Source organism: Mauremys reevesii, linkage group 10 (genome assembly GCF_016161935.1).
Source record: "Mauremys reevesii isolate NIE-2019 linkage group 10, ASM1616193v1, whole genome shotgun sequence".
NCBI classification, from domain to species: domain Eukaryota; kingdom Metazoa; phylum Chordata; order Testudines; family Geoemydidae; genus Mauremys; species Mauremys reevesii.
This window is the reverse complement of record NC_052632.1, coordinates 52,538,240-52,561,292: the sequence shown is the minus strand read 5'-3', so window position 1 is coordinate 52,561,292 and position 23,053 is coordinate 52,538,240. Positions and strand designations below refer to the sequence as shown.

The 23,053-nt window shown below is 43.1% G+C and overlaps 1 protein-coding gene across 2 annotated transcripts in view; it reads right to left on the bottom strand.

Annotated features, from left to right (window-relative positions):
• ADCY9 (adenylate cyclase 9) overlaps positions 1–23,053 on the bottom strand; it is a 179,813-nt gene that overhangs the window by 96,884 nt on the left and 59,876 nt on the right. For both annotated transcript variants that reach the window (XM_039491147.1, XM_039491148.1), the window contains exon 2: positions 1,896–2,068. In XM_039491147.1, the coding sequence (XP_039347081.1) occupies positions 1,896–2,068 (173 nt within the window). The remainder of the gene's footprint in view (positions 1–1,895; positions 2,069–23,053) is intronic.

Below are 23,053 nucleotides of genomic sequence, written 5' to 3'. Positions count from 1 at the left end.
CTTCCCTGGGTTTACTGATGTCTATTGCATATTCATGAGCAAAATGCTAGATTACTAGATTGCACATACTTTGAAGGCTTTTGTGGGAGAGAGAGAAAGAGGAAGAAACAGGAGAGGGAGCCAGTGTCAGCTGAGAAAGGAGAGAATTTGACAGTGTGAAGTCTGAAGCATGACAGTGGTATTCTCATCCCTCAACAGAGAATAGAATAGTAGCAGCCCAGGAGCTAGAAACGAGCTAATGGAGTGTGCCAAAGTACCTATATCAAGCACAGATATATTTTCTTTTAACATTCAGTTCAGACTGTTGAAAGAGGAATTTGTTAATTTGTCTATTCATAGAATCATAGAATATCAGGGTTGGAAGGGACTTCAAGAGGTCATCTAGTCCAACCCCCTGCTCAAAGCAGGACCAATCCCCAACTAAATAATCCCAGCCAGGGCTTTGTCAAGCCTAACCTTAAAAACCGCTAAGGAAGGAGATTCCACCACCTCCCTAGGTAACCCATTCCAGTGCTTCACCACCCTCCTAGTGATAAAGTTTTTCCTAATATCCAACCTAGACCTCCCCCTCTGCAACTTGAGACCATTACTCCTTATTCTGTCATCTGGTACCACTGAGAACAGTCTAGATCCATCCACTTTAGAACCCCCCCCTTCAGGTACATGAAAGCAGCTATCAAATCCCCCCTCATTCTTCTCTTCTGCAGACTAAACAATCCCAGTTCCCTCAGCCTCTCCTCATAAATCATGTGCTCCAGCCCCCTAATCATTTGTGTTGCCTTCTGCTGGACTCTTTCCAATTTTTCCACATCCTTATTGTAGTGTGGGGTCCAAAACTGGACACAGTACTCCAGATGAGGCCTCACCAATGCTGAATAGAGGGGAATGATCACGTGCCTTGATCTGCTGGCAACGCTCCTACTTATATTTATTCTGAACTACAGATATTTAAAAAATTATTTGTTCAGTAGCAAATCTGAGAACTCACCACATTACTTCAAGGCTGATTTGTCAGGTTCTTGATAAATATCTTTGAATTTTTTTTTCCTTTACTCATAGACCAAACTCATGTTTTGAATAAAAAATAAACAAAGCATGTAAACAAGCAAGCAACAGAAGGTCTCTGTGATGGGGTGTTCATCTCACACAGAAGGGGTTAGATTAACTGCCCAGGCTACGGGCGGAGGAGTAGCCAGGGAGCAGGGAGTTAATTAAAGAAGGGTCAGCTGGGCAGGAATAGGCTGGGCCTATAAAGCCCAAGAGCTGAGACCTGACAGGGCTTTGGGGAAAGGGCAGTGACTCCCTGGGAAGGAGGAGTGTTTGGGGGCTGCAGAGAGATAGTCTGCAGTCTCCCTGGGAAGAGGGATGAGGGAATGGGTTTGGAGCTGGTACTCCCAGAGAAGGGGGGGAACCAGGAAGAGTAGAAAGCAATTCTCAAAGGAGCAGTGAGGGTTGAGAGGACAGAGCCCAGAACTACTGAGCTGAGGGTCCCTGGACTGGAACCCAATGTAGAAAATGGGCCTGGATTCCCTTACTGGCCACTGGAGAAGACTGCTTGGGACTGTCTGCATAGAATGACTTTGGGTAACCACGGAAGGGGAAAATATGGAGGCTGAGTCATGAAAAGCAGGCTGCAGTTCCTGGAGTAAGATGGCTCCACAGGGTGAGAGGAAGGCGGGAAAGGCACCACCTGAAAGAGGGTGCACCAACTGGCAGAGCTAATCCCCAGGAAGGCCAGCAAGAGGGGCCACTGTGGTAAGTGAACCCCATCACAGCCTCTCCTATCCCTATGCCCATAACTCGCTTCATACCTCTAGGGTTCTAAAAATACTTTGCCTGAATTAAAAACAAAACAAAAACAAATAACAACAACAAAAAAAACCAACATCCCTAACCTTGTGTTTCTCGGAGTGTTTGAGAGTCTTTGCCAAGTCAACAATATTCTCAGCTGATGACGCTCCCTGTATCTTGGCTCCATCTCCTGCCTCCAGACCAGTAACCAATGCCTGTGAACAGCTGCAATGGGACTCCTTCACTTTCTGACCAGATATCAGGTAAGTCTTCAAACCTATGGAAAAATTACACAATTAAAAAATCATTATGGAAGCAATTATTAGTTTTTCATTCTTTGATTTCTTAGATACACAATATGGATAATAAATTTCCACACCTGAGAAGTATCAAGACTCAATGATACAGTAGAAATAACTATCATTTGCACACAAACCTCAAAAGTTTGGATAATATTAGCTTTAAGGTGTTGGGAGTTACATTTTTCTATTGTATCTGGAAATACACGATCCTAGGAAATCCTAACAAATTGCAACAACTGTAGAGATGGTTGAAGGATGCATACTTTATTTTGCTCTCCCTCTTGTACTCATTTAGGCAAAGCTATGGCCTATGCATGGGACTAGAAGTCAGAAACTTCAAAATTCTAATCCAAGCTCTGAAACTGACTCCTTTAATGGGCTTTGGCAAAATATTTATGGCCTCCTTTTCATAGATATTGAGGGCATGTCTACACTACAAAATTAAATTGCTCTAACTTACATCACCATATAGCCACTGCAGTAATTACATCGCTTGTGTGTGTCTACACTTTGCTCCTTGTGTTGGCAGTGCGTGTCCACACTGTCAGTGTGGGACGGCTTCTGAAAGCCAGTAACAGTTGATATAAGCAACACAGTGTCTACACTGACACTGCATCGACCTAACTACATGGATATTGATTCTACACCTCTCATGGAAGTGGAGTTAGTAAGTCAGTGTAACGGGCGTGTTACCTCAGCAGGAGTGAAATTTTAGTGTAGATATTTATAGAATAAAATTGACCTAAGCTGCTTTGCGTTAACCTAATTCTGTAGTATTCTTAGGGTCACAGATGGATGCTTAACTCCCTTCGGTTTCGTCCACATCCAAAAGTTGTACTGATTTAACTAGGGGTATGTCTACACTGCAAATGAAGGCGTGATTGCAGCATACCTATGCTATCTTAAATCTAACTAGCAAGGCCAAAAATAGCAGTGAAGACATGGCATCATGGGCTTCAGTATAGGATGGGGTTTATGCTGCCACATATTCACTAGCCATACTAACGAGATTAAAGCTAGTGAAGGTATGCCTACTTAAGATACATTCACACCTCTGATTGCAGTGTAGACATACCCTAATGTATAAGCCGAGAACTGGCAGAGATGCACTGGCAATCGATAGATGTTTTTGCCATTCTAGTGTTGGGAGATGTATATATTTTTAAAGAATTGTATGTGCTACATGCATTTATATAGTTTATCCAAAAAAATATTTTAAAAATAAGTAAGTGAGGCTTAATGGTCACTCCATTTGGTGTTTAAAAACATAAGAACGGCTGTACTGGGTCAGACCAAAGGTCCATCTAGCCCAGTATCCTGTTTTCTGACAGTGGCCAATGCCAGGTGCCCCAGAGAGAATGAACAGAGCAGGTAATCATCAAGTGATCCATCCCGTCACCCATTCCCAGCTTCTGGCAAACAGAAGCTAGGGACACCATCCCTGCACATCCTGGCTAATAGCCATTGATGGACCTATCTTCCATGAACTTATCTAGTTACTTTTTGAACCCTTCACAACATCCTCTGGCAAAGAGTTCCACAGACTGACTGTGTGTTGTGTGAAAAAACACTTCCTTTTGTTTGTTTTAAACCTTCTGCCTATTAACCAGCACTTCATGCATTTCATTACAAAGACTATTTGATATCCATATTCTGTGAGGATCCAATTGTTTTACTGTAGACTCAGCTACTTATGAATCTTATGGATTTCTGTAGCCTATCTATGGATTCCGGGACAGACCTTGTCTCCCCTTCTCCAGTCAGGTAGTTCATCAGCTCACAGACAATTATGCCTTTAGATGGGGCTCATTTGCATGGCCCCTCACTGTAATGTGTTGTCACTGGTTCCCCATAAGCCACTGTGGTTTAACAGTGAGCTCTGACAGTTGCAATAGCTAATCCATAGACTGGAAAGGAGATGGCTAAAGCACATCACCACTCTGGGCTCTGACTTCTGTCTAGCTTGGATGCTTAAAGCAAGTGAATTAGCTTTAATTCCATTACTGACAGGTATTATGAATGTCTCACTTAATGAGGAAGGGCACTAACCATCCCTGAATACTGAGGGTCACCTTTCTCCTCAAGAAACCATCACTTAACACTAGAATGCTTGTCCACTATTTCCCAGTTGCAAACATCACCCTTTCAAAGGGAAGAATGAGGGCTATTCAATTCCAGGTTCACTTGGGACAGCAACGATATCCTAGGTAAGTTCCAGTCTCGACTGGGCCTTTAAACTGTGCTCATGAAGACCATGAATGATCTCCTGCAGGTTTTACATCAGGGTCAGCTGGCCATTTTGGTCATAGTGGACCTCTGAGCAACTTCTAATATGACTGACCACAGGCTATTGTTTCAGCAACTGAGTAACATTACTGGTGTGTCTGGAATTGTCTACCAGTGGTTCTAGTTATTCCTAGAAGATAGAAATTAATCTGCAATTGTGCATACTCATTGAGAAATGTGGTGTCATTAAAAGTTCTATTCTATTTTACTTTTTGGTCAATAGATAAAGGCTCTTAATGAGATAATTTTCTGAAACCTGAGCTAAAGTATCATCATTATGTTGACAATAAACAGCATTGTATTTCTCTTGCCCTGAGGATCCTGCAATTGTTTCTCTATTCTGGAAGAATTCTTCAAGAATACTGCCAGCTAGATGCACTGGGGCTGACTTACTCTTAACCGTAGGAAGACTGGATTCTTACTTTTGGATAAAATCTGTCTTGTAAGAAGGCTCTCCCCTTCATAGCCTCACTTGTTCGGCAGATTTTCTTCAGATACAGAGAATTAGGTTAATTTTAGCAATTTTGGACAATGCCTTTCAAATGGAAAATCATGTGTCTGATGTGGTAGAGAAACGTTTTTTTTTTTCCTATAGTGCCATTCAAACCAGTTGAACCTTTATTTATTTCATGACAGTTTTACACTATCAATATATCTGCTTGTGATAATGATTTAATTATTATAACTCCGTGTTCACTTGACTGTGGGGAGGGCTGTTCTGTTACTTTCTAGCCCTTACCTATGTTTGGCTTGGGCTGCCTACTGTATATCTGACACTGGCTCCTTGAGACTTGTACTGATGGGAGTGCACTTATGTGCAGCTGTTTTAAGGAACCCACCACAATAATCAGTCAGCAAGCAATTACACTTTTATTATGGGAGCTTTGCAGCAGGAACTCACTATCAACTGAAATTTGTTCTCTCTTCCATTTTTAAAAGTCCCCTTAAAGTTGTTGGGCTCGTTTATTATCTTCCTGTCCAATGCTTTTCTTTCCCTTTTTAAAAATGTGCTGCCCCCTCTTTGTTTTGTATGTTAAGGCAGTATTTTATTCTGTTTTTATAACACTGTATTTGTTTCTGTTCTGTTGTACAGCATTTGAGCTCTTTGGCAATATTTTTGTATGTGTGTTATGTAAATAAAATTATCTCCAGTTTGAGTTCCGCATCCAACAAAAAGGTGAAAAGCCTGTACTGCAGTAATTGAAAACTTGTTTGGAAAAGCAGCTTCTCAGTTCTTCACAACCTTTAACCACAGTGGATTGTGATTCCTCTATCCCCAATTCCACCCTTCGTGCTTTCTATAACTGGCAAACCCTACTAACCAAAAGTAGTTTTTGCAGCATTTGATACTAAGAAGTATTCTCACACACATGGCTTTGTCTCTTATGTTTTAGTTCTAGGGTCTAAGTTTGTTAAACTAGCTGATTATTGGCTATAAGAAAGGGAACCTAACCTATAAAAAAAACACCACTTACCACCTTCTCTGTCCTCCTAACCCCCATCACACACACTAAACAGGAAGCATAACACAAAATGTTTGATTCAATAGACACACTAACACCACCACTCTGCAAACACTTAAATAAATGTTTTACTTTAATAACATCAAAATTAATTGCACTACTCATATGCTTAAAGTGAAGCATGTGTGTTTGCAGGATCGATGCTTAAGGAAGCAAATTAGATGGAATTCTTGTAATTATTTGAAAATTAACAAAAATGTTTTAAAATCTTTAATCATCATAGTACTTTCCTAGTTGACCTTTTCCACATATTTATTTTTATTGGTTTTGTTATTAAATTTCTGCTACCCTAGCATAATGATATGTGCTTTGCTCTATTTTGCCAGTGATTCCAATTAAAGTGCTTAGCAAGAGCGCTTCTGTGGTCAATCTAATTAAAGATTTTTTTAAATAAAAGCTGACAAACAACGCTTGTTCATTTTGTAAAGCTTGTTATTTATTATTTCTTACGATCCATAAATTGATGAAACTCTCTCAAACCCATTATAAAAAGGCATAATTGTCTCTTTTTTTTTTTTCAATTCTAGCAAGTAACTACAATCAACATTTTATTTTGTCACATTGAAGAAAAAAAAGGATACAATACCTAAAATATTCAGCCCAAACAAACCACAGCAGGCTTAATCAGTCAAGTACTGTAGCAGTACTGAATTAGTCTGCTAGCAATAGGGGGCAAGGCTGTTATTGTATGTATAACACAGCAAGCATCTGGTGCAGTATTTGTGTATCTTGCTGCCCAATACAGCATATATGAATCAGTCCGTCACAGTAAAGCAAATTCTACGATACGCTAGCATTATTACATTCAGAAAAGAAACCTCAAACATTTTTATTAAAAAAGTCTCTCTAATTTACTCTGTTCATTTCTTCTCTACCAGACGCATTCCAATTCACTGTTTAAAACAATGCCACTTAATGTGGTTTTACAGTGAAAATCTACTTTACCAAGCCTTGTCCATCACCTTATTTTATCTCTTTATTAAGAGAGGTAAATTATTTCAGAGAGACCTCTGTGGGATGTCAAATATTTGGAAATCTGTTAATCTCTATATCAGATATTGCACATCTAACTGAAAGAACACCCTGCTCTAAATTTACATTTTATTCTATCCTCTGAAGAAATGGGCACCTTCAGCTATTATCTATGAAATATACAAGTAGTTTCCTTCACTTGTCTTCATAGGGACTGGAATTAGGGGTGCTGCCGCACCCCCTGGCTTGAAGTGCTTTCCATCATATACAGGTTTTACAGTTTGGTTCAATGTCTCTCAGAACTCCTACTATACAAATTGTTCCATCACCCCTGCTTGTCTTCATGTTATACTCTTCACTACACTTTCAAACTTGTAACAGCTTCTCCCCTGTACCCCCTGAAAAATCCATTAATAATGACTCCGACACTCTTGCTATCAGCTCATAGGTATGAACATTTCAAGACTAGGTGGCATTCCACTAGTGGAACTAATTCCAACTGATGACCTGCTGCAATCTTCAGGGCATGAAATAAATGTATTGATTTGGTCAGACTTTCGATTAAAACAACTTGATCATGAGAGCGCAATTGGGCTGCAGGTGTTTCCTGGTAGCACTAATTATCATGAATTTCAGGCTATTCTTTTTCCGTAGCTTAGTATCTGATTTTTGTAGGAAGTTGTTATTTTTGTAAAGAGCCCAGATATTAAGAGAGAGAAACTTTAAAGTCTCACAACTGTCTGGTTGTAGCATAATATGCTCACAAGAATGGGATTACAGTTCAGAATTTCTCCTGACTGGGTTGGAGGCACTCTAGGGTTCTGTTTGGGGGATGAAGTTTCTCCACAATCTTTTATTTTTCTTTAAAAAAAAAAAAACCATCCTAAATCATTTCCTGCTACCTCTAAAGCAGTGGTTTTTAACCTTTTTTCATTTGCCGACCCCTAAAAAAAATCTCAAATATAAGTGCAGACTCCTGTAGAAAATCACTGCTCTAAAGTATCCGTGTATCATTCCTTCAGTCTTCCAATCACCAGAGAGTGAAAAACAACTGGTTTCCAAGCCCAGTCCAGGGAACAAGAAAACTAGAACCCAAATTTTAATTCCCCCATGTAATGAAATATGTTACCATCAGACCTCTCTGGAGCAGTCTGGAGTTGCTCTTTAAGGTCTGTAATGTACAGACATTTTTGGAGATTAATATGAGATGGAAAACAGTGGCAAAAAATTACCTGCAGGACACAACTACTCCTATTATTAATTAATTGAACTAATTGTTTTGCATTGGTATCTAACTTCTCTCTTTTACCTGCCAATCCAGGTTTATTTAAGTTTTTCCTTTTAAACCTGAATATTTTCAGGTTTTTTCAGTAACAATTTCAGATGTTTATTATGAACAATAATATTATGCCTGCTATCACTTCCATTAATTTGTGTCCCCTTGGATTTTGATATTTAAATCTTTCTTACTGTTACTGCTGTGTCTAAGAAGATTATCAGCTCTGTCTGAGCCTCAAAATCAAATAGCTGCTAAAGCTCTTCAAATTTACTGAAAGTGTCTCCCTAGAGTAATATACCCACTACTCCAAAGAGCACTGGAGCTCCTTTCTATCAAACAGATTAGTGGTAATTCAGCAGTACATATTGTTCTGATATTTATTATAATGGACACCTATCAATATTTTAGAAAGTTTAGCTATTCAGGGAAAAAATATACACAGATAAGGTATTCAATGAAGTGTCCAGTCATCTTTTAAATACATTAACTAGTTAAATTGAAGTGGGCATAGAGTATTGGCTTTACAGAAACCATCGTGCAATCAAAAAAGACAGATACTACTTTTTCTAGTGATAAGTGACACTTGGCAGGCAAACACAAACCCATGAAAAAACACATCCAAAAGAAGCTCTATAAACCTACAACGCAGAATCCTGCTTGAATCTGCAATGACTAGAAGATGAGAGAAAGGAACTTTTAGTTCTTGTAAAATAGTTTCTAAGACTATGCAATTAACCTTCTGATCAACAAGCAGAGACAGAAAAAAACGGTTACTCACCATCTCATAACTGTTCTTTGAGATGTGTTGTTCACGTCCATTCCAATCAGGTGTGCGCACACCGCGTGCACAATCGTCGGAAAGTTTTCCCTTAGCAGCACCCGTCAGGTCAGCCGTGGAGCCCCCTGGAGTGGCACCTTTATAGCGCTCAATATATGACCCTGCCGACCCGACCTCCCTTCAGTTCCTTCTTGCCGTCTACTCCGATAGGGGGGAAGGAGGGTGGCTATTGGAATGGACGTGAACAACACATCTTGAAGAACAACAGTTACAAGAAGGTGAGTAACCGTTTTTTCTTCTTCAAGTGCTTGTTCACATCAATTCCAAATCAGGTGACTCTCAAGCTGTACCCTGGAGGAGGGCTTGGAGTCAAGGAAGTACTGACTGGAGCACCACTTTGCTGAAAGCTACATCATCTCTGGAATGATGGGTGTTACCGTAGTGAGAGGTGAACATATGCACTGATGACCAAGTAGCTGCTCTGCAGATCTCCTATACCAGGACTTGAGCCAGAAATGATGCTGAAGAGGCTTGAGCACTTGTGGAGTGAGCCGTAATAGGCGGAGCCAGGGCCTTGGCCAGCTCATAGAATGTGTGGAAACAGTCTGTGATCCAAAACGAAATATGCTGAGAAGAGATCGGGCGTCCTTTCATCCGATCTGCCAGGGCGACAAATAGTTGGTTCGATTTTCTGAACAGCTTAGTACGCTTGATGTACAATGCCAACACCCTCCAGATGTTCAGTGAATTAAGCCATTGTTCACAGGCACTGATGTGAGGCTCGGGATAAAACACAGGCAGGAAGATATTTTGGGTGGTATGAAAATGAGACACCACCTTGGGCAGAAAAGCTGGGTGAGGCCTGAGTTGCACCTTGTCCTTGTGGAAGACCATGTAGGGTGGATCAGAGGTTAGTGCCTTCAGCTCAGACACCCTTCTAGCTGATGTAATAGTGAATAGGAAGGCCAGCTTCCAGGACAAATAGAGCAAAGAGCAAGTTGCCAATGGCTCAAAGTGGGGCCCCATAAGCCTGGATAATACCAGGTTAAAGTCCCACACGGATACTGGCTGATGAACATGAGGGTATAACCTTTCCAGCTACACTTTCAAAAAACGCCCCACAATGGGATTGGTGAATATGGAAGGGCCGGACGCTCCCGGGTGGAAGGTCGAGATGCCGCGAGGTGTACCTTAATCAAGGCCTTGTTGTTTCAGATGTAGGAGGTAATCAAAGATGAGTGGAACTGGTGCCTGTAAGAGAGGTGTATGATGCTCCTCATACCAGCATGTGAACCTTTTCCACTTGGCTAAATAAGTGGCCCTGGTGGATGCTTTCCTGCTGCCGAGAAGGACGTTCCTCGCAGGACTCAAGCACAAGAGCGCCGTCGAATTTAACCATGAAGCTTCCAAGGCGGTGAGATGGAGGGACTGAAGGTCTGGGTGGTGAAGGCAACCGTGGTCCTGTGTGATTAGGTCGGGGAGAGTGGTAGAGCTATTGGGCTCCAAAAGTGTGATGTACCAACGCTGACGGAGGCATGCTGGAGCAAGGGGGATTACCTTTGCCTTGTCTCTGCGGATCTTGAGCAGTACCCTGTGCACGAGAGGGACTGGCGGGAAGGCATACATGAGGTGGTCTACCCAGGGTAATAGGAACGCATCCGAGAGGAAGCCTGGGCTGTGGTTCTGAAAGGAGCAGAACACTGGGCATTTCCTGTTGTTCCTGGTGGCAAAGAGGTCAACCTGGGGAAATCCCCACATTTGGAAGATGGAGTGAATGACATCCAGTCAGATGGAACACTCGTGATTGCGGAACAATCTGCTGAGGTGATCCGGTAGTTCGTTCTGCACCCCTGGGAGATAGGACGCCTCCATGTGAATGGAGTGGGCTATGCAGAATTCCCAAAGTTGAAGGACTTCTTGACATAGGGGAGAGGAACGTGCTCCCCCTTGCTTGTTGATGTAAAGCATGGCAGTAGTGTTGTCTGTCATCACTGCCACACACTGGCCTTACAGTATGGACAGAAACTCTTGGCAGGCCAATCGTACTGCTCTGAGCTCCCTGATATTGATGTGAAGAGAGCTCGTCTTGAGACCATAGCCCTTGCGTTTGGTGGTCCCCCTGTGTACCCCCCAATCGAATGATGAAGCGTCCATTACTAGGGTCAAGGTGGGCTGTTGAAAGGACCTCCCTCGCACACAGTACGGGGGGTCGAGCCACCACTGGGGGGACTGGAGTACTTGTTGTGGCAACGTAAGTACTGAGTCCAGCCTGTCACGCAATGGATGATATACAGAAGCAAGCCATGCTTGGAGTGGCCTGAGCCTGAGTCTGGCATGCCTGACCATGTAAGTGCAGGCTGCCATGTGGTCGAGGAAGGCCAGGCAACCCCGAGCCATAGTGGTGGGGTACTGGCATGAGGCTCTGAATGATGCCCTCTATGGCTTGAAATCATGTCTCTGGTAGGTACGCTTTTGCTTGTACTGAGTCCAATACAGCCCTGATGAATTCTATTCTCTGGGTCAGTGATAGGGTTTACTTGTTCACGTTGAGGTGGAGTCCTAGTCTCTGAAACACGGATTCGACTAGTCGGATGTGAGAATCCACCTGTTCCCTGGAACGGACCCACAGCAGCAAGTCATCTAGGTAGGGATATACCTGTACCCGCCTCCTGCAGAGGAAGGCTTCTACTACTGATATGCACTTGGTGAACACGTGGGGTGCAGTTGATAGGCCGAATGGGAGGATTGTGAACTGGTAATGTTTGTGGCTGACCACAAACCACAGAAACCATCTGTGCTGAGGTCGAATGGCTATGTGGAAGTACACAGATCGCCCGGATCCAGGGAAGGGATAATTGTGCTCAGGGAGACCATGCAGAATTTCAACTTTACCATGAACCTTTTGAGTCCACGCAGGTCTAAAATGGGTCTGAGACCCCCCTTTGCCTTGGGGTTAAGGAAATAACGGGAGTAGAATCCCTTGACCTTTTGCTCCTGAAGAACCTCCTCCATTGCTCCTACATCTAGGAGTGATTGCACCTCCTGGATAAGGAGATGCTCGTGAGAAGGGTCCCTGAAGAGGGAGAGGGATGGGAGGGAGGGGAGGAGCAGAACTGAAAAGAATATCCCACCTCTACCATGTGAAGAACCCAGCTGTCCAATATTATTTGGAACCACGCACAGTAGAAGTTGGATAAGCGATTCAAAAAGTGAGGGAGAGGATCCGATGTCATGGTAGGTACACTGTCCTCGGGCGCCCGTTCAAAATGCTTGCTTTTAGCCACACGATGGCTTGGTTGGGACCTGGCCTCGACCTGACTGGGAGTGAGGTGGTTTGCGCCTAGAATTTCTAGGCCACCATCTGTAAAAGTCTTGTCTAGGGTGAGGATGGTAGGACTGTTGGGGCTGGGGCTTGAAATGTTTTTGCCCGAGAATCTTTTAAGCTGTGCAGCTTAGAATCAGTCTGGTCTGAGAATAACCCTGCGCCCTCGAACGGGGGGTCCTGCAGGATTTGCCGCACTTCTGAAGGAAGGCCAGTCACCTGCAGCCATGCACCTCTTCTCACGGCTAGGCCAGATGAAAATGTGGGGGCGGCAGTGTCTAAGGGAAGCTTGAAGGGACGGGTGCAACTTCCATTCTTCAACAATAGTCGTAAATTCGGCTCTGGAGTCCGATGGTATAAGTGCCTTATACTTCAACATCGAGGCACACGAATTGAAGTTATATCTGCTAAGGATAGCTTGTTGATTAGCTATCCTTAGCTCTAGGCCTTCAGTTGAACAGACTTTCCTGCTGAATAGGTCTAACCATTTTGACTCCTTTGACTTCGGAGTCAGCCTCTGTCACCCCAGTCTTTCTTTCTCATTAACCGCAGCGACCACCAGGGAACACGGCTGCAGATGAGAAAACAAATACTCATATCCCTTGGACAGGATAAAGTACTTGCGTTTGACACCCCTCGCAGTGGGGGGATGGACGCCGGGGTCTGCCAGAGCATTTTTACATTGCTCTGTACAGTTTTAATCGGGGCAGAGCGACTCTGGATGGGCCCTCTGGCGTTAAGATATCAACCATGGGGTCGTCATGTTCGAAAACCTCCACCTGCAAACCCATGTTGCGAGTGATCCTGCGCAGGAAGACCTGGTGTGTCCTATAGTCTATTGGTGGAGGTCCAGAGGTCAAGGTCCCTGCCACTGCCTTGTCAGGGGACGAGGATGATGAGGCTAGGGGTGGCACGGGGTCCTCTTGTCCATCAAGTTCTCTGGCCTCCTCCTATCCAATATCTGGGCCCCGTGGGCCGACCCTGGTTGCGGGCTATTGTCTGCCATCGGTGTTGTTGCCGTGGCAAACCCTGGGACACCTTCGGCAACCTCTGGATCACCTGCACATGGGACCCTTAGGAGCTGGGCAATCCCTAGGTGGTCGGGGTGCTCTGGATTCGGAGACGACTGAACGAGAGTCTCTGGAGAAAGAACCCTGTGCCTGGTGATAAGCCCAGGGGGTCCAAAAGGGCCATTGCGGCTGAGGCTGCCAGCATGGAGGCCAAACTACAGGTGCCTCACTCCTGTGTCTGTGGGAACAGCGCCCACTGTGGCAGGAGTAGAAGGATTCTGCATCCGAGTCCAACGACCCCAGTGTGGACTTGAATGACCACGGTGGCCCCGATCAGTACTCTGCAGGGGATAGGTGCTGATGCTCCCGCACCGGGGATCAGTGCTGAGAGCTGGGCACAGGAGGTCAGTGCCGCTCCGATGGCGCCGGAGATCTGGATTGCCTGGCCAGCACCGGGGACAAGTTTAAGAGGTCCTGAGACTGCTGCTGGTGCCTGAGTGATGGCGAGAGGTGCCGGGGAGAACGCTGCATCATAGCCAGCTTTCCTTTAGATGGCGCTGGGGGTGGAGGCACAGAGGGCTTATCCCTGACTGCCCAGGGTTGTGGTGCCGTAAGTTCTATCAACTCCCTGGCAGCTTCAAAAGTGTCTGGGGTGGATGGGAGCTCCAATTCCTCCACCTGGCACTGCCTGTCCAGGGAGTTGCTGAGCGCCAGACTCAACGGTCCCTCCCAGGGAACTGAAGTTAACGGTGCCGACTCCTGACCCTTAGGTGCTGAGTGCTCCTTCTTGGGATGCACTGCTGATGCACCAGGAGGCTGACACACCTTTGGCCTCAGTGAGCAACTCTGTCCATTTTCTTCCGCTTGTGCGGTATCGGCAAGTGGGAACGGTGCCGGATAGTCTGCGGTAACGGGAAGCGGTGCCGAGGGTCTCTAGACTCTTTCCTCTGTGCCATATTGTGCACTGAGGTAGAAGCCCTGTGCACCGCCAGGTCCCCGAGTTCCAAAGCGGGTTGAGGACGGAGAGCAGATGCCATCAAAAGCTGTTTGAGACGGAAGTCCCGCTCTTTTTTTGTCCTGGGTTGAAAGGACCTGCAGATTTTGCACCTGTCTGTTCGGTGCTCTCCTCCCAGTCACTTCAGGCACGCTTTGTGGGGGTCACCCATTGGCATGGGCTTACTGCAGGTCCCACACAGTTTAAACCCTTGGCCCCGAGGCCTGCCCGGGAGCCAAGGGAAGGAAAGGGATAGGGTGGAACCCTGGTCCCTAACCAAAACTGTAACTCTAAACTATGCTGAACTAAGAACTGAAACCTAAACTGAACCTAACGAACAAGCTAAGAGAAGCACTTTCGAGGCAAGCAAACACTGTTCCAACAACCGTCACGGGCAGCAAGAAGGAACCGAAGGGGGGTCGGGTCTGCAGGGTCATATATTGAGTGCCACTCCAGGGGGCTCAACAGCCGACCCAACGGGTGCTGCCAAAGGAAAACTTTCAGATGATTGTGCACGCAGCACGCGCACACCTGATTGGAATAGATGTGAACAAGCACTCAAAGAACAAAATCTAACCACTGCAAAAAAACCTCTGAATTCAAACTCACTTTTTATTTAATTCTAGAGCAACAGAATGTTTCACCTTTGAAAAATTAAGCATACGAAAAAGCGAATAAAAATCCTCCTAACTCAATGACTGGATAATCAGTCTAAACAAGTGGAGGGTACCCAGGTTACAGCTGAATAAAAATCATAATTAAAATATATATATTTAAACTAGGTTTGATAGTTATATGTTTCTTGTTATTTACTTTTTCCAATTGTTATAGTATTAAGTTGCTAACGGGAAAGTTTTGAACTTGTTTCTTTAATTAGTTCCTTAACTGTATGAAGGGTTTCAGATTTTTCAGAGATTTAATCTACTAAAAAGTTTCACACTTATGCTCATCCTCTGCTGGAAAAGGTAAGCCCTGCACCTGTTTAATATCCCTACTGTGAAAACACAAAATGGATATGCAAAAAGCTCATGATATATTTGCAACCAGCATTACCTTCCAATATAACAAGCTGCCACAAGTCAAAAATGCTGCAATGCTTCTATCAGGCTATACTCCTCTGTCAGGGTTTCCAGTCTAAAGTCAATGAGACTTAGAAGCACAAACTTAAGCTCCTATTTTTGAAAAATTTAATCTGTGCGTATTTAAAAAGTTCACAATAACTTTTTTAATGTATTGAAAGTCTAAATATCTTTTCATTGTTGACACTAAAGAAATTTTGTTTTGAAGTGACAAAAGTTTTGACACTGAGAAGTTTTTAATAAAAATACAATTTTAGCCCGATACTATAAACAATTATGTACATGCTTAACTCTAAACACATGAGTATCCATTGAAGTAAAGAAGACTACTGATGTGAGTTAAGTTACACATGTGCTTAAGTATTTGACTTTCAATATTTTGGTTTTTTTGCCTATAACAGATTTGTAAAATTCAAAAAGATACCCTAACACCAGCTGTGACATGTTAAAAAAAATGTAATTTAGTTCATTATACATTTTAGCCTAAAGGTGCAACAGCACAAATTTCCTAATTAGTTCTAACAAAGCCTCAATACATTATTTTTTTTAAGTTTCAAGCAATCTAAATCAGTGCTATAAATTGTCTTACTTTAAATTACGTCACCCGGAGAGGTACTCACAGTGAACAATTTTTCTGATAGGAAAAATTCAGTTTCTAATTCATTCTTTGCATCAGCCCTTGACTACTGGGACTAACTAGTGCCAACAATTTACAGAGCGGGATAGTGACATAACAATCGCTTGCAGTACCTTCCTCCCAAAAGAGACATGGGCAGACAATCAAACATCCAGTTGAGTAACTCTTAACAAAAGAGTGTACAGAAAGTCCAAGTCCTAGCTGACAAATTTCCTTCATCAAGGCATCATGCCCAGGATACAGCGCTATTAGAATGATCTTTAATTGAAGGAGGAAGGGCTTTTCCAGCAAGTTTACAGGACACGCATACAACTGAAACAATCTCCTAGCCAAGCCTGCCAGCTGGCCCTTATTTGCTGTGCAAAAGCAAGTTTATCTGATTTCCTGAAGAAACTACCCGTAGTCCTAGTTAACTAATATTTTAGACATAAAATCTAAAGAATGCAATTTTCTCTCATTCTTTGAGAACAGGTTGAAGGTCCAAAGGATATAATTTGCTATTCCATCCCTGCATTTAATCTGTTACTCCAGCGCTGAGGTTGCATTGTAACTGCTGTCTCATACTGCTCCCACTACGTACATCTTTTGCCTGATATTAAAGTTTGATGGGGCCCTAGCAAATTCACCGTCCATTTTTGTAAATTTTACATCCATAGCATTTTTTAAATCTTGAATTTCATGGTTTCAGATATTTAAATCTTAAATTTCACGGTGTTGTAACAAACATGAATATGTATTTGAAAACAGCAAAATATAAACATGTAAAGCCCTTCAGACTCAGCGTTTCTCAAATTGGGGGTCCAGACTCAAAAAGGGGTCACAAGGCTATTGGAGGGGGGGATCACGTATTGGCACCCTTACTTCTGCACTGCCTTCAGAGCTGGGAGGCTATTGAGCAGCAGCTCCTGGCTAGATGCACAGTTCTGAAGGCAGCAAGGCCACTAGCAGCAGAGTAGAAGTAAGGGTGGCAATACCGTGACCCCCTACAATAACCTTGCAACCCCCTTTTGGGTCAGGACTCCCAGATTGAGAAATGCTGTATACTTGTACCCTATAGTATAGGGTACTTTTATAGTATAGGGTAAAAGTATATAAAAGACCAGATCTGACAGCGTGTGACGCGTTTTTCATAGTCATGAATTTGGTATGACCCTAAATATTGAACAGCCCTCAAGTTGGCCATGCCTACTTTCCTGCATAATCTCACCCTTTTCCCCAAATTCATGGAGATACACACTAAAAATTTCACACAGGGGATGTGGAGCTGGTTCCATAACTCAAGGAGTAGCTGCATTTATTCCACACTGTTAGGAAACGTGTCCATAGTACAGTGCATTTTTACTTCCCTCACTCTCTGTCCCCCTCTAGTGGCTAGACCACATACCAAGGTTTGAGTTAACTACTGCATTTTAACTCATACATCTGATCCTTTAGCTTAAGCAGTGAAGGCTCATGTCTTTAGATCTAGAAGTCCTGGGTTCAGTTCTTACAGAAGACCATGGTCCGGGGTGTTATTACACAGGTCCTTCACCTTTGTCTCTGCATCTCACTGCTGAATTGGGTCCTTCCTCAGCAGTTTCTTTTCAGCCAGCAGCACAGACTTCCTTATGTGCAATTTAGCAAAAGAGGTATTTAACAATGAAGCTAATTTAGACAGCATATCTACTGGCTTACTGGTAAATTTTTCATTGTTCCTTATGCTATATACTTAATATACAGTTGTGAAAATGTGTATCATTATGTCTACCACTTTTACAAGACTCTGGGAGCCAGGTGGTGCTGCTCCGGCTGCTGGTGCTGCTCTGACTGGGCGATGAGGCCAGGCTTGCTTTGGCTGGGCAGCATGGCTGAGGCTGCTCTGGGTGGCGCAGGGCTGCTGGGGTCAACAGGCCATCCAGCTGGCAGGGGCTGCTGGGGCCGGCCAGCTGGCCAGTCCAGGAATTAACAGTTAAGGCAGGTTAACCGATAAGACTAATGCTTACCGGTTAACATTTTACATCCCTAGTGTTGACTGTTCAGGAGTGGCTGTTCTCACAGTAAAGCAGTGTAAGAGATACCACAGGTTGGAGAACTGGGGTGACACAGCTGTTCAAAAGACCAGACTGTACCCTGCGTAATGTCACAGTAGTACTCTGTGTGAGAATGGCTTACTGTGTACTTATTTTATACAAATGACTTTAATGCAGTATGTGTGACATACACAGTACTACCAGTTCTTCAATATGTGTATCAAAGGAGATACAAAAAAATCCTTGTATTTTATTATACTAGTCAAGAAGTTATGGTACCATGTAATTAAAGACTGTATCATAACACATAAGCACTAAGGGACAGAGTTAAGGTTGCTAATTTAACATTAATGTTGTCATTTCCTGATTTATCAGTTTAACAATGAAATTTTAAGTTTCTTAACATATCTGGTATTTAATGGTATTTTTTACTTTTAAAGAAAAAATGAAATATGAAACTATTTAACTGAACAGCATCAGAATGCTTTGTCCCGTGCAACTGAGGAGAGCCACAGGAAACATCTCTCTTCCTGCCCACCTATCACAAACAAACAGGAGAAAAGTGGACAAAGTGCACTTTCCAGGAGCTCAAAACAAATTTTCACTCCCCAAATTACTCTTCCATGTGTTATTGCCATGCTATAGTTCCATTTTTTACCTCCAGATATTTCAGCACTAGAGCTGTTTAAGCACAAGAATATTATAATAAGGAAGACACGTTTCCCCCACTCTCTTCTCTCATACTGCAAAATGGGTGACATGTTTTTGCATATATATATTAAAAAATCCTATATTTCTGCAAAGATCCACCCTGGAAAATTTCCACCCAAGGAGTGAACACTTTGTTATATTATAAGTGAAGGGGACAGAGAAGTAAAGGAACTGTTTATGCAACCTTAACTACAGTGGTCACCACTACTCTCAATGTAATATTAGGTTGGGACTGCTTCTCACGAAAAAGAGTAGAGCAGTTCTACTGAAATGTTTGGAGGATCTATTCTACAGAAATGTTGCCTCACTCTCTGCTCAAAAGGTGCAATTATTTTTCAAGGGAGATGATATGATTAACTCAAGAGGCATATGTTTCAGGACAGTACATATGCTAATCCACTTTGACAGCATGTTTGTATAGGCCTTGTGCCCTTTCTTCAGTCCCTCACAGTAAATGAACAAACTCTCAAATCTGAAGTCTTATGATCTATTCTGAAAGAATTTCATTGTCCTTCTGTCATTTAGGATAAGTAGACAGATCTCAGGATCACTATAAGGAGAATAGCAAAAATGAAGTAACTAAAATGCCCTGATTCTGCTGAAACACAGCATGAATAAGTGTCCAGCAATACACAGGACAACTTTTTCTTTATGTAAAATTAATAATGGATTTGTAAGAAAAAAATGCCATCTCAGAAGCCTGGAAAGCAGCCATTATTACTATTAGAAACAATTAATGATTAAAAACACAAAAAGGCTTCCTTGATAATCTCAAAAGAAGGACTACATAGATCCTGCAAAACCAGAGAGTTAGTCTCTCTGTGGGAAACATCTTCTAACCATTTTAAATTTAAATTTAAATTCAGGTTCATTCTGTCCCCTTCAGTTCCTGTGTTATGAGAGAGGAAAAAAAAATAAAGAAGCTCCTGATCTATCTTCTCTGTGGTGTCCATTATTATGCATACTTTTATCATGTCCCCTCTTATTCATCTCTTTTCAAAGACAAACTGTCCCAAACTTGGCCGTCACTTTATCTGAGAGTTTTCCAGTTCCTTAATCACTTCCATTGCACTTCTTTGAACCCTCTTTCAATTCTGAAATACCCATTTTGAGACAGGATGACCAGAACTTAAAAGAGTGTATAATAATGTACATGAACAAAGGGGCTGCATTAAGGTTGCATTGGAAACATTAATTCTGGCATTAACAGCCCAATGATTAAGGGAAACTTACATTAGGAAGGTTTCTCTGATTTTGACAAGAAATTCCATTCTGGACATGAGAAACCTTCCTGATGAAAGTTTTGTCAAAATAAATAAAGGTGTGCTCTGCCTGATCCGGAGTGCTGACCAGAGACTGGGTTTCCCACAAACCAGGTGAGTACCATAACTACCAAACTATAGAGTCAGTTTCTCTCTCTGGCCCAATGAATATTTAATTATTTCTACAAAGTAGAACAGCTCCAACAAAGAGGGAGGCCAAGCAGGGACTTAATACTGGGTCTCCCACATCCCAGATGAGTGCCCTAGCCACTGGTCTAATTCTAGTTTCTCTCTCTCTCTCGCTTGCCTTTTTTTTTTAAACCAGAAATTTCATCCTGGACCTCAGAAAGGTTTTGATGTTGATGAATCGGACCCAGCCAAGAAAAAGAACATTCTCTCTTATCTCCCCCCCCCCCACCACCATTTTTCATTCTTTTGTTCTTCATCCTCCTCCTATATTGTAAGTAATGGGAAGTAAATGAAAATAAAGTGAGGTACCTTGATTGGGGAAGGGGGTTGGGGTACAGGAGAAGGTGCGGGGGTCAGGCTCTAGGAGGAAGTTTGGGTGCGAGCTCTGGGCTGGGGATTGGGGTGTGGGAGGGGGCCAGCACTTACCTTGGGCGGCGTGGCTTCCAAAGCAACCAGCAAACAGACCCCTCCGGTAGCAACTCCTAGGTGAGGGGGTGGGGGGGAAGGGTCTCTGCGCAGTGCTGCCTGCAGGCGCCGCCTCTGCAGCTCCTGGCCAATGGGATCTGCGGAGTCGGCACTTGGGGCAGGGGCTGCACCCTCCCCCAGGGGCTGCAGGGACATGCCGGTCATTTCCGGGAGTGGTGCAGCACAGAGGGAGGGAAGCCACCAGCCCCGCTGATCAACTCCTCCCCCTCCCTCCCAGTGCTTCCGCATGCCATGGAACAGCTGTCCCCCGGGGCGTGCAGGAAGCGCTGGGAGGGAGGGGGAGAAGCGGGGACAGGGCGTGCTCAGGGGAGGAATCATGTCTGGGGCCACCGGCCCCGCTGATCAGCTCCACCCCCTCCCTCCCTGAAATGCTCTCCCTCCCTCCCAGCACCTCCTGCATGCTGAGGAACAACTGTTCAGTGGCATGCAGGAGGCACTGGGAGGTAAGGGGAGGAGCAGAGATGGGGTGCACTCGGGGGATGGAGTGGAAAGAGGTGGGGAAGAGGAGGGGTGGGGTGGAGTGAGGGCGGGAAGAGGTGGGGTGGGGCCTTGGGGAAGGGGTGGAGTGGAGGCGGGGCCTGGGGCTGAGCAGGCGAGCTTGAGGGTCTGAGAAAAATTTGAAATCAAAATGCGGGTCCTCGGGTTGCTAAAATTTGAGAATCGCTGGTCTAGATACTTAGTCCTGCCGTGAGTGCAGGGGACTACACTAGATGACCTCTTTAGGTGCCTTCCAGTGCTACGATTCTATGAACATAGAGAGCAACAAAAAATGAGTGAAATAAATTCTTTACAAATTATTCTAATCTTAGTAACTTTCTTGACTTCCTTCTCCAAAAAAGTTACTGCATACTGTTGTAGATAATGTATGAAGCTAATAGCAAGAATTACCGGTGGCAATATAAACAGTAAGCATGCATGATGTCTCATAAAACATCATAATTTGATGTTCTGGAGGCATGCTTAGACACTTGGCAAACTGAATTAACTCAATTTTAGGCACACAAACTGATTTAAAGAGTATCCACAGAATGGGGATGCACCAATTTAACTAAATCAATTTAGTAATCTATTTACGTAAATTGTGCAACTTCTGTGTGTTGACAGGGCCACAGTAAAGCTGAGTTCTTTCCATCATGTGTATCACTGGTAATGAAAATCCTGCATGCCAAATTAGTCTTTCGAGTTACACCATTGCCTTCTAATTATGCCCTGAGTGACACCTATGCAACTTTACTACTTTCAGTGGCCTTGCACAGGAGTAATTGACTGGGAGTTTAATAAACAATTCTGGAACAGACTCCAAAGTCCACTCATTATTAGCTATGTTGGCTTTTCAGATATAACAAGAGTAAAAAGCTGTAAAATTATTTTAAATGGTATCTGCAACTCTAAATACGTAAAAGACGACAATCTGCTGAGTAAGAGGGTGTCATTTTTACATAGTTACTTTTCACAGTAGAACTATATTTTATGTAACCCACCAAACAACAATAATGAACACATACAATAAAAGCCAAAATTTTCACATAGGTCATAAGTGAAAATATATTCTCAAAACGTCTGGGTGTCTTCACTTATTACATGCAAGAAATCTCTGCCCCTTCTGTAGCAATTTCTAGACATGCATTAACAACGACCAAAACTACACTTGCACATTCAAACCTTATCTCAGTAGTGGATAACTGTTTGCATATTAAATGTTTGTGTTAACCTGTCACTTTTGTATTACAAGAACCCATAGTGAGATAAAGATATTGTTTGAAAAGGTATGAAAGTACTTTGGCAAAGCTGCTAGTGTACTTTTCTACTTATCATCCAAGTTTCATATTATATCTAATGTTCACTGCAATACATAAATCAGCTTTTCTCAATAAACATTTATTGCCACCAGAGCTTCTTGGGCACGCTTACTGACCTTTGCATTCTGCAAGGGGCCTTAAAAATAGTTCTTTGGAATGGTATCAGATTCTAGACAATACAAAAGTTTTTTGACATTTAACTGCTGTTTGTTAAACTCACATTAATTTGAATAAGACTTCATTAACTGAAAGAATAGCCTTAACAAGGTTTATAAGCTTTCACACTAAATGAAAACAAAAAAACCCACAAAGATGATTAACGCAAAAGCAATCATTTTCAAGACAGAGGCCATTCCCATATCCGCATATGGCTCCTTTACTTTTAACATATCAGTTTCCAAAGCAGAGAATAAGGTCGGTGTTTTCTCACCCATCAACAGCACATATCAGCACTGTTTGAACACTTACTGTATTGATCAAGTACTCTAATTTATTTGAACAGTTCTTATTAAATCAGTTATTAAGGAGAAGCTACTCCTGGTCACATTCCCAAAGAAATGTTCTTGGAATACTATCCTGTAGTAATGGGCTTAATCTGCAGCTAGGGATATCTAGGTTAGATAT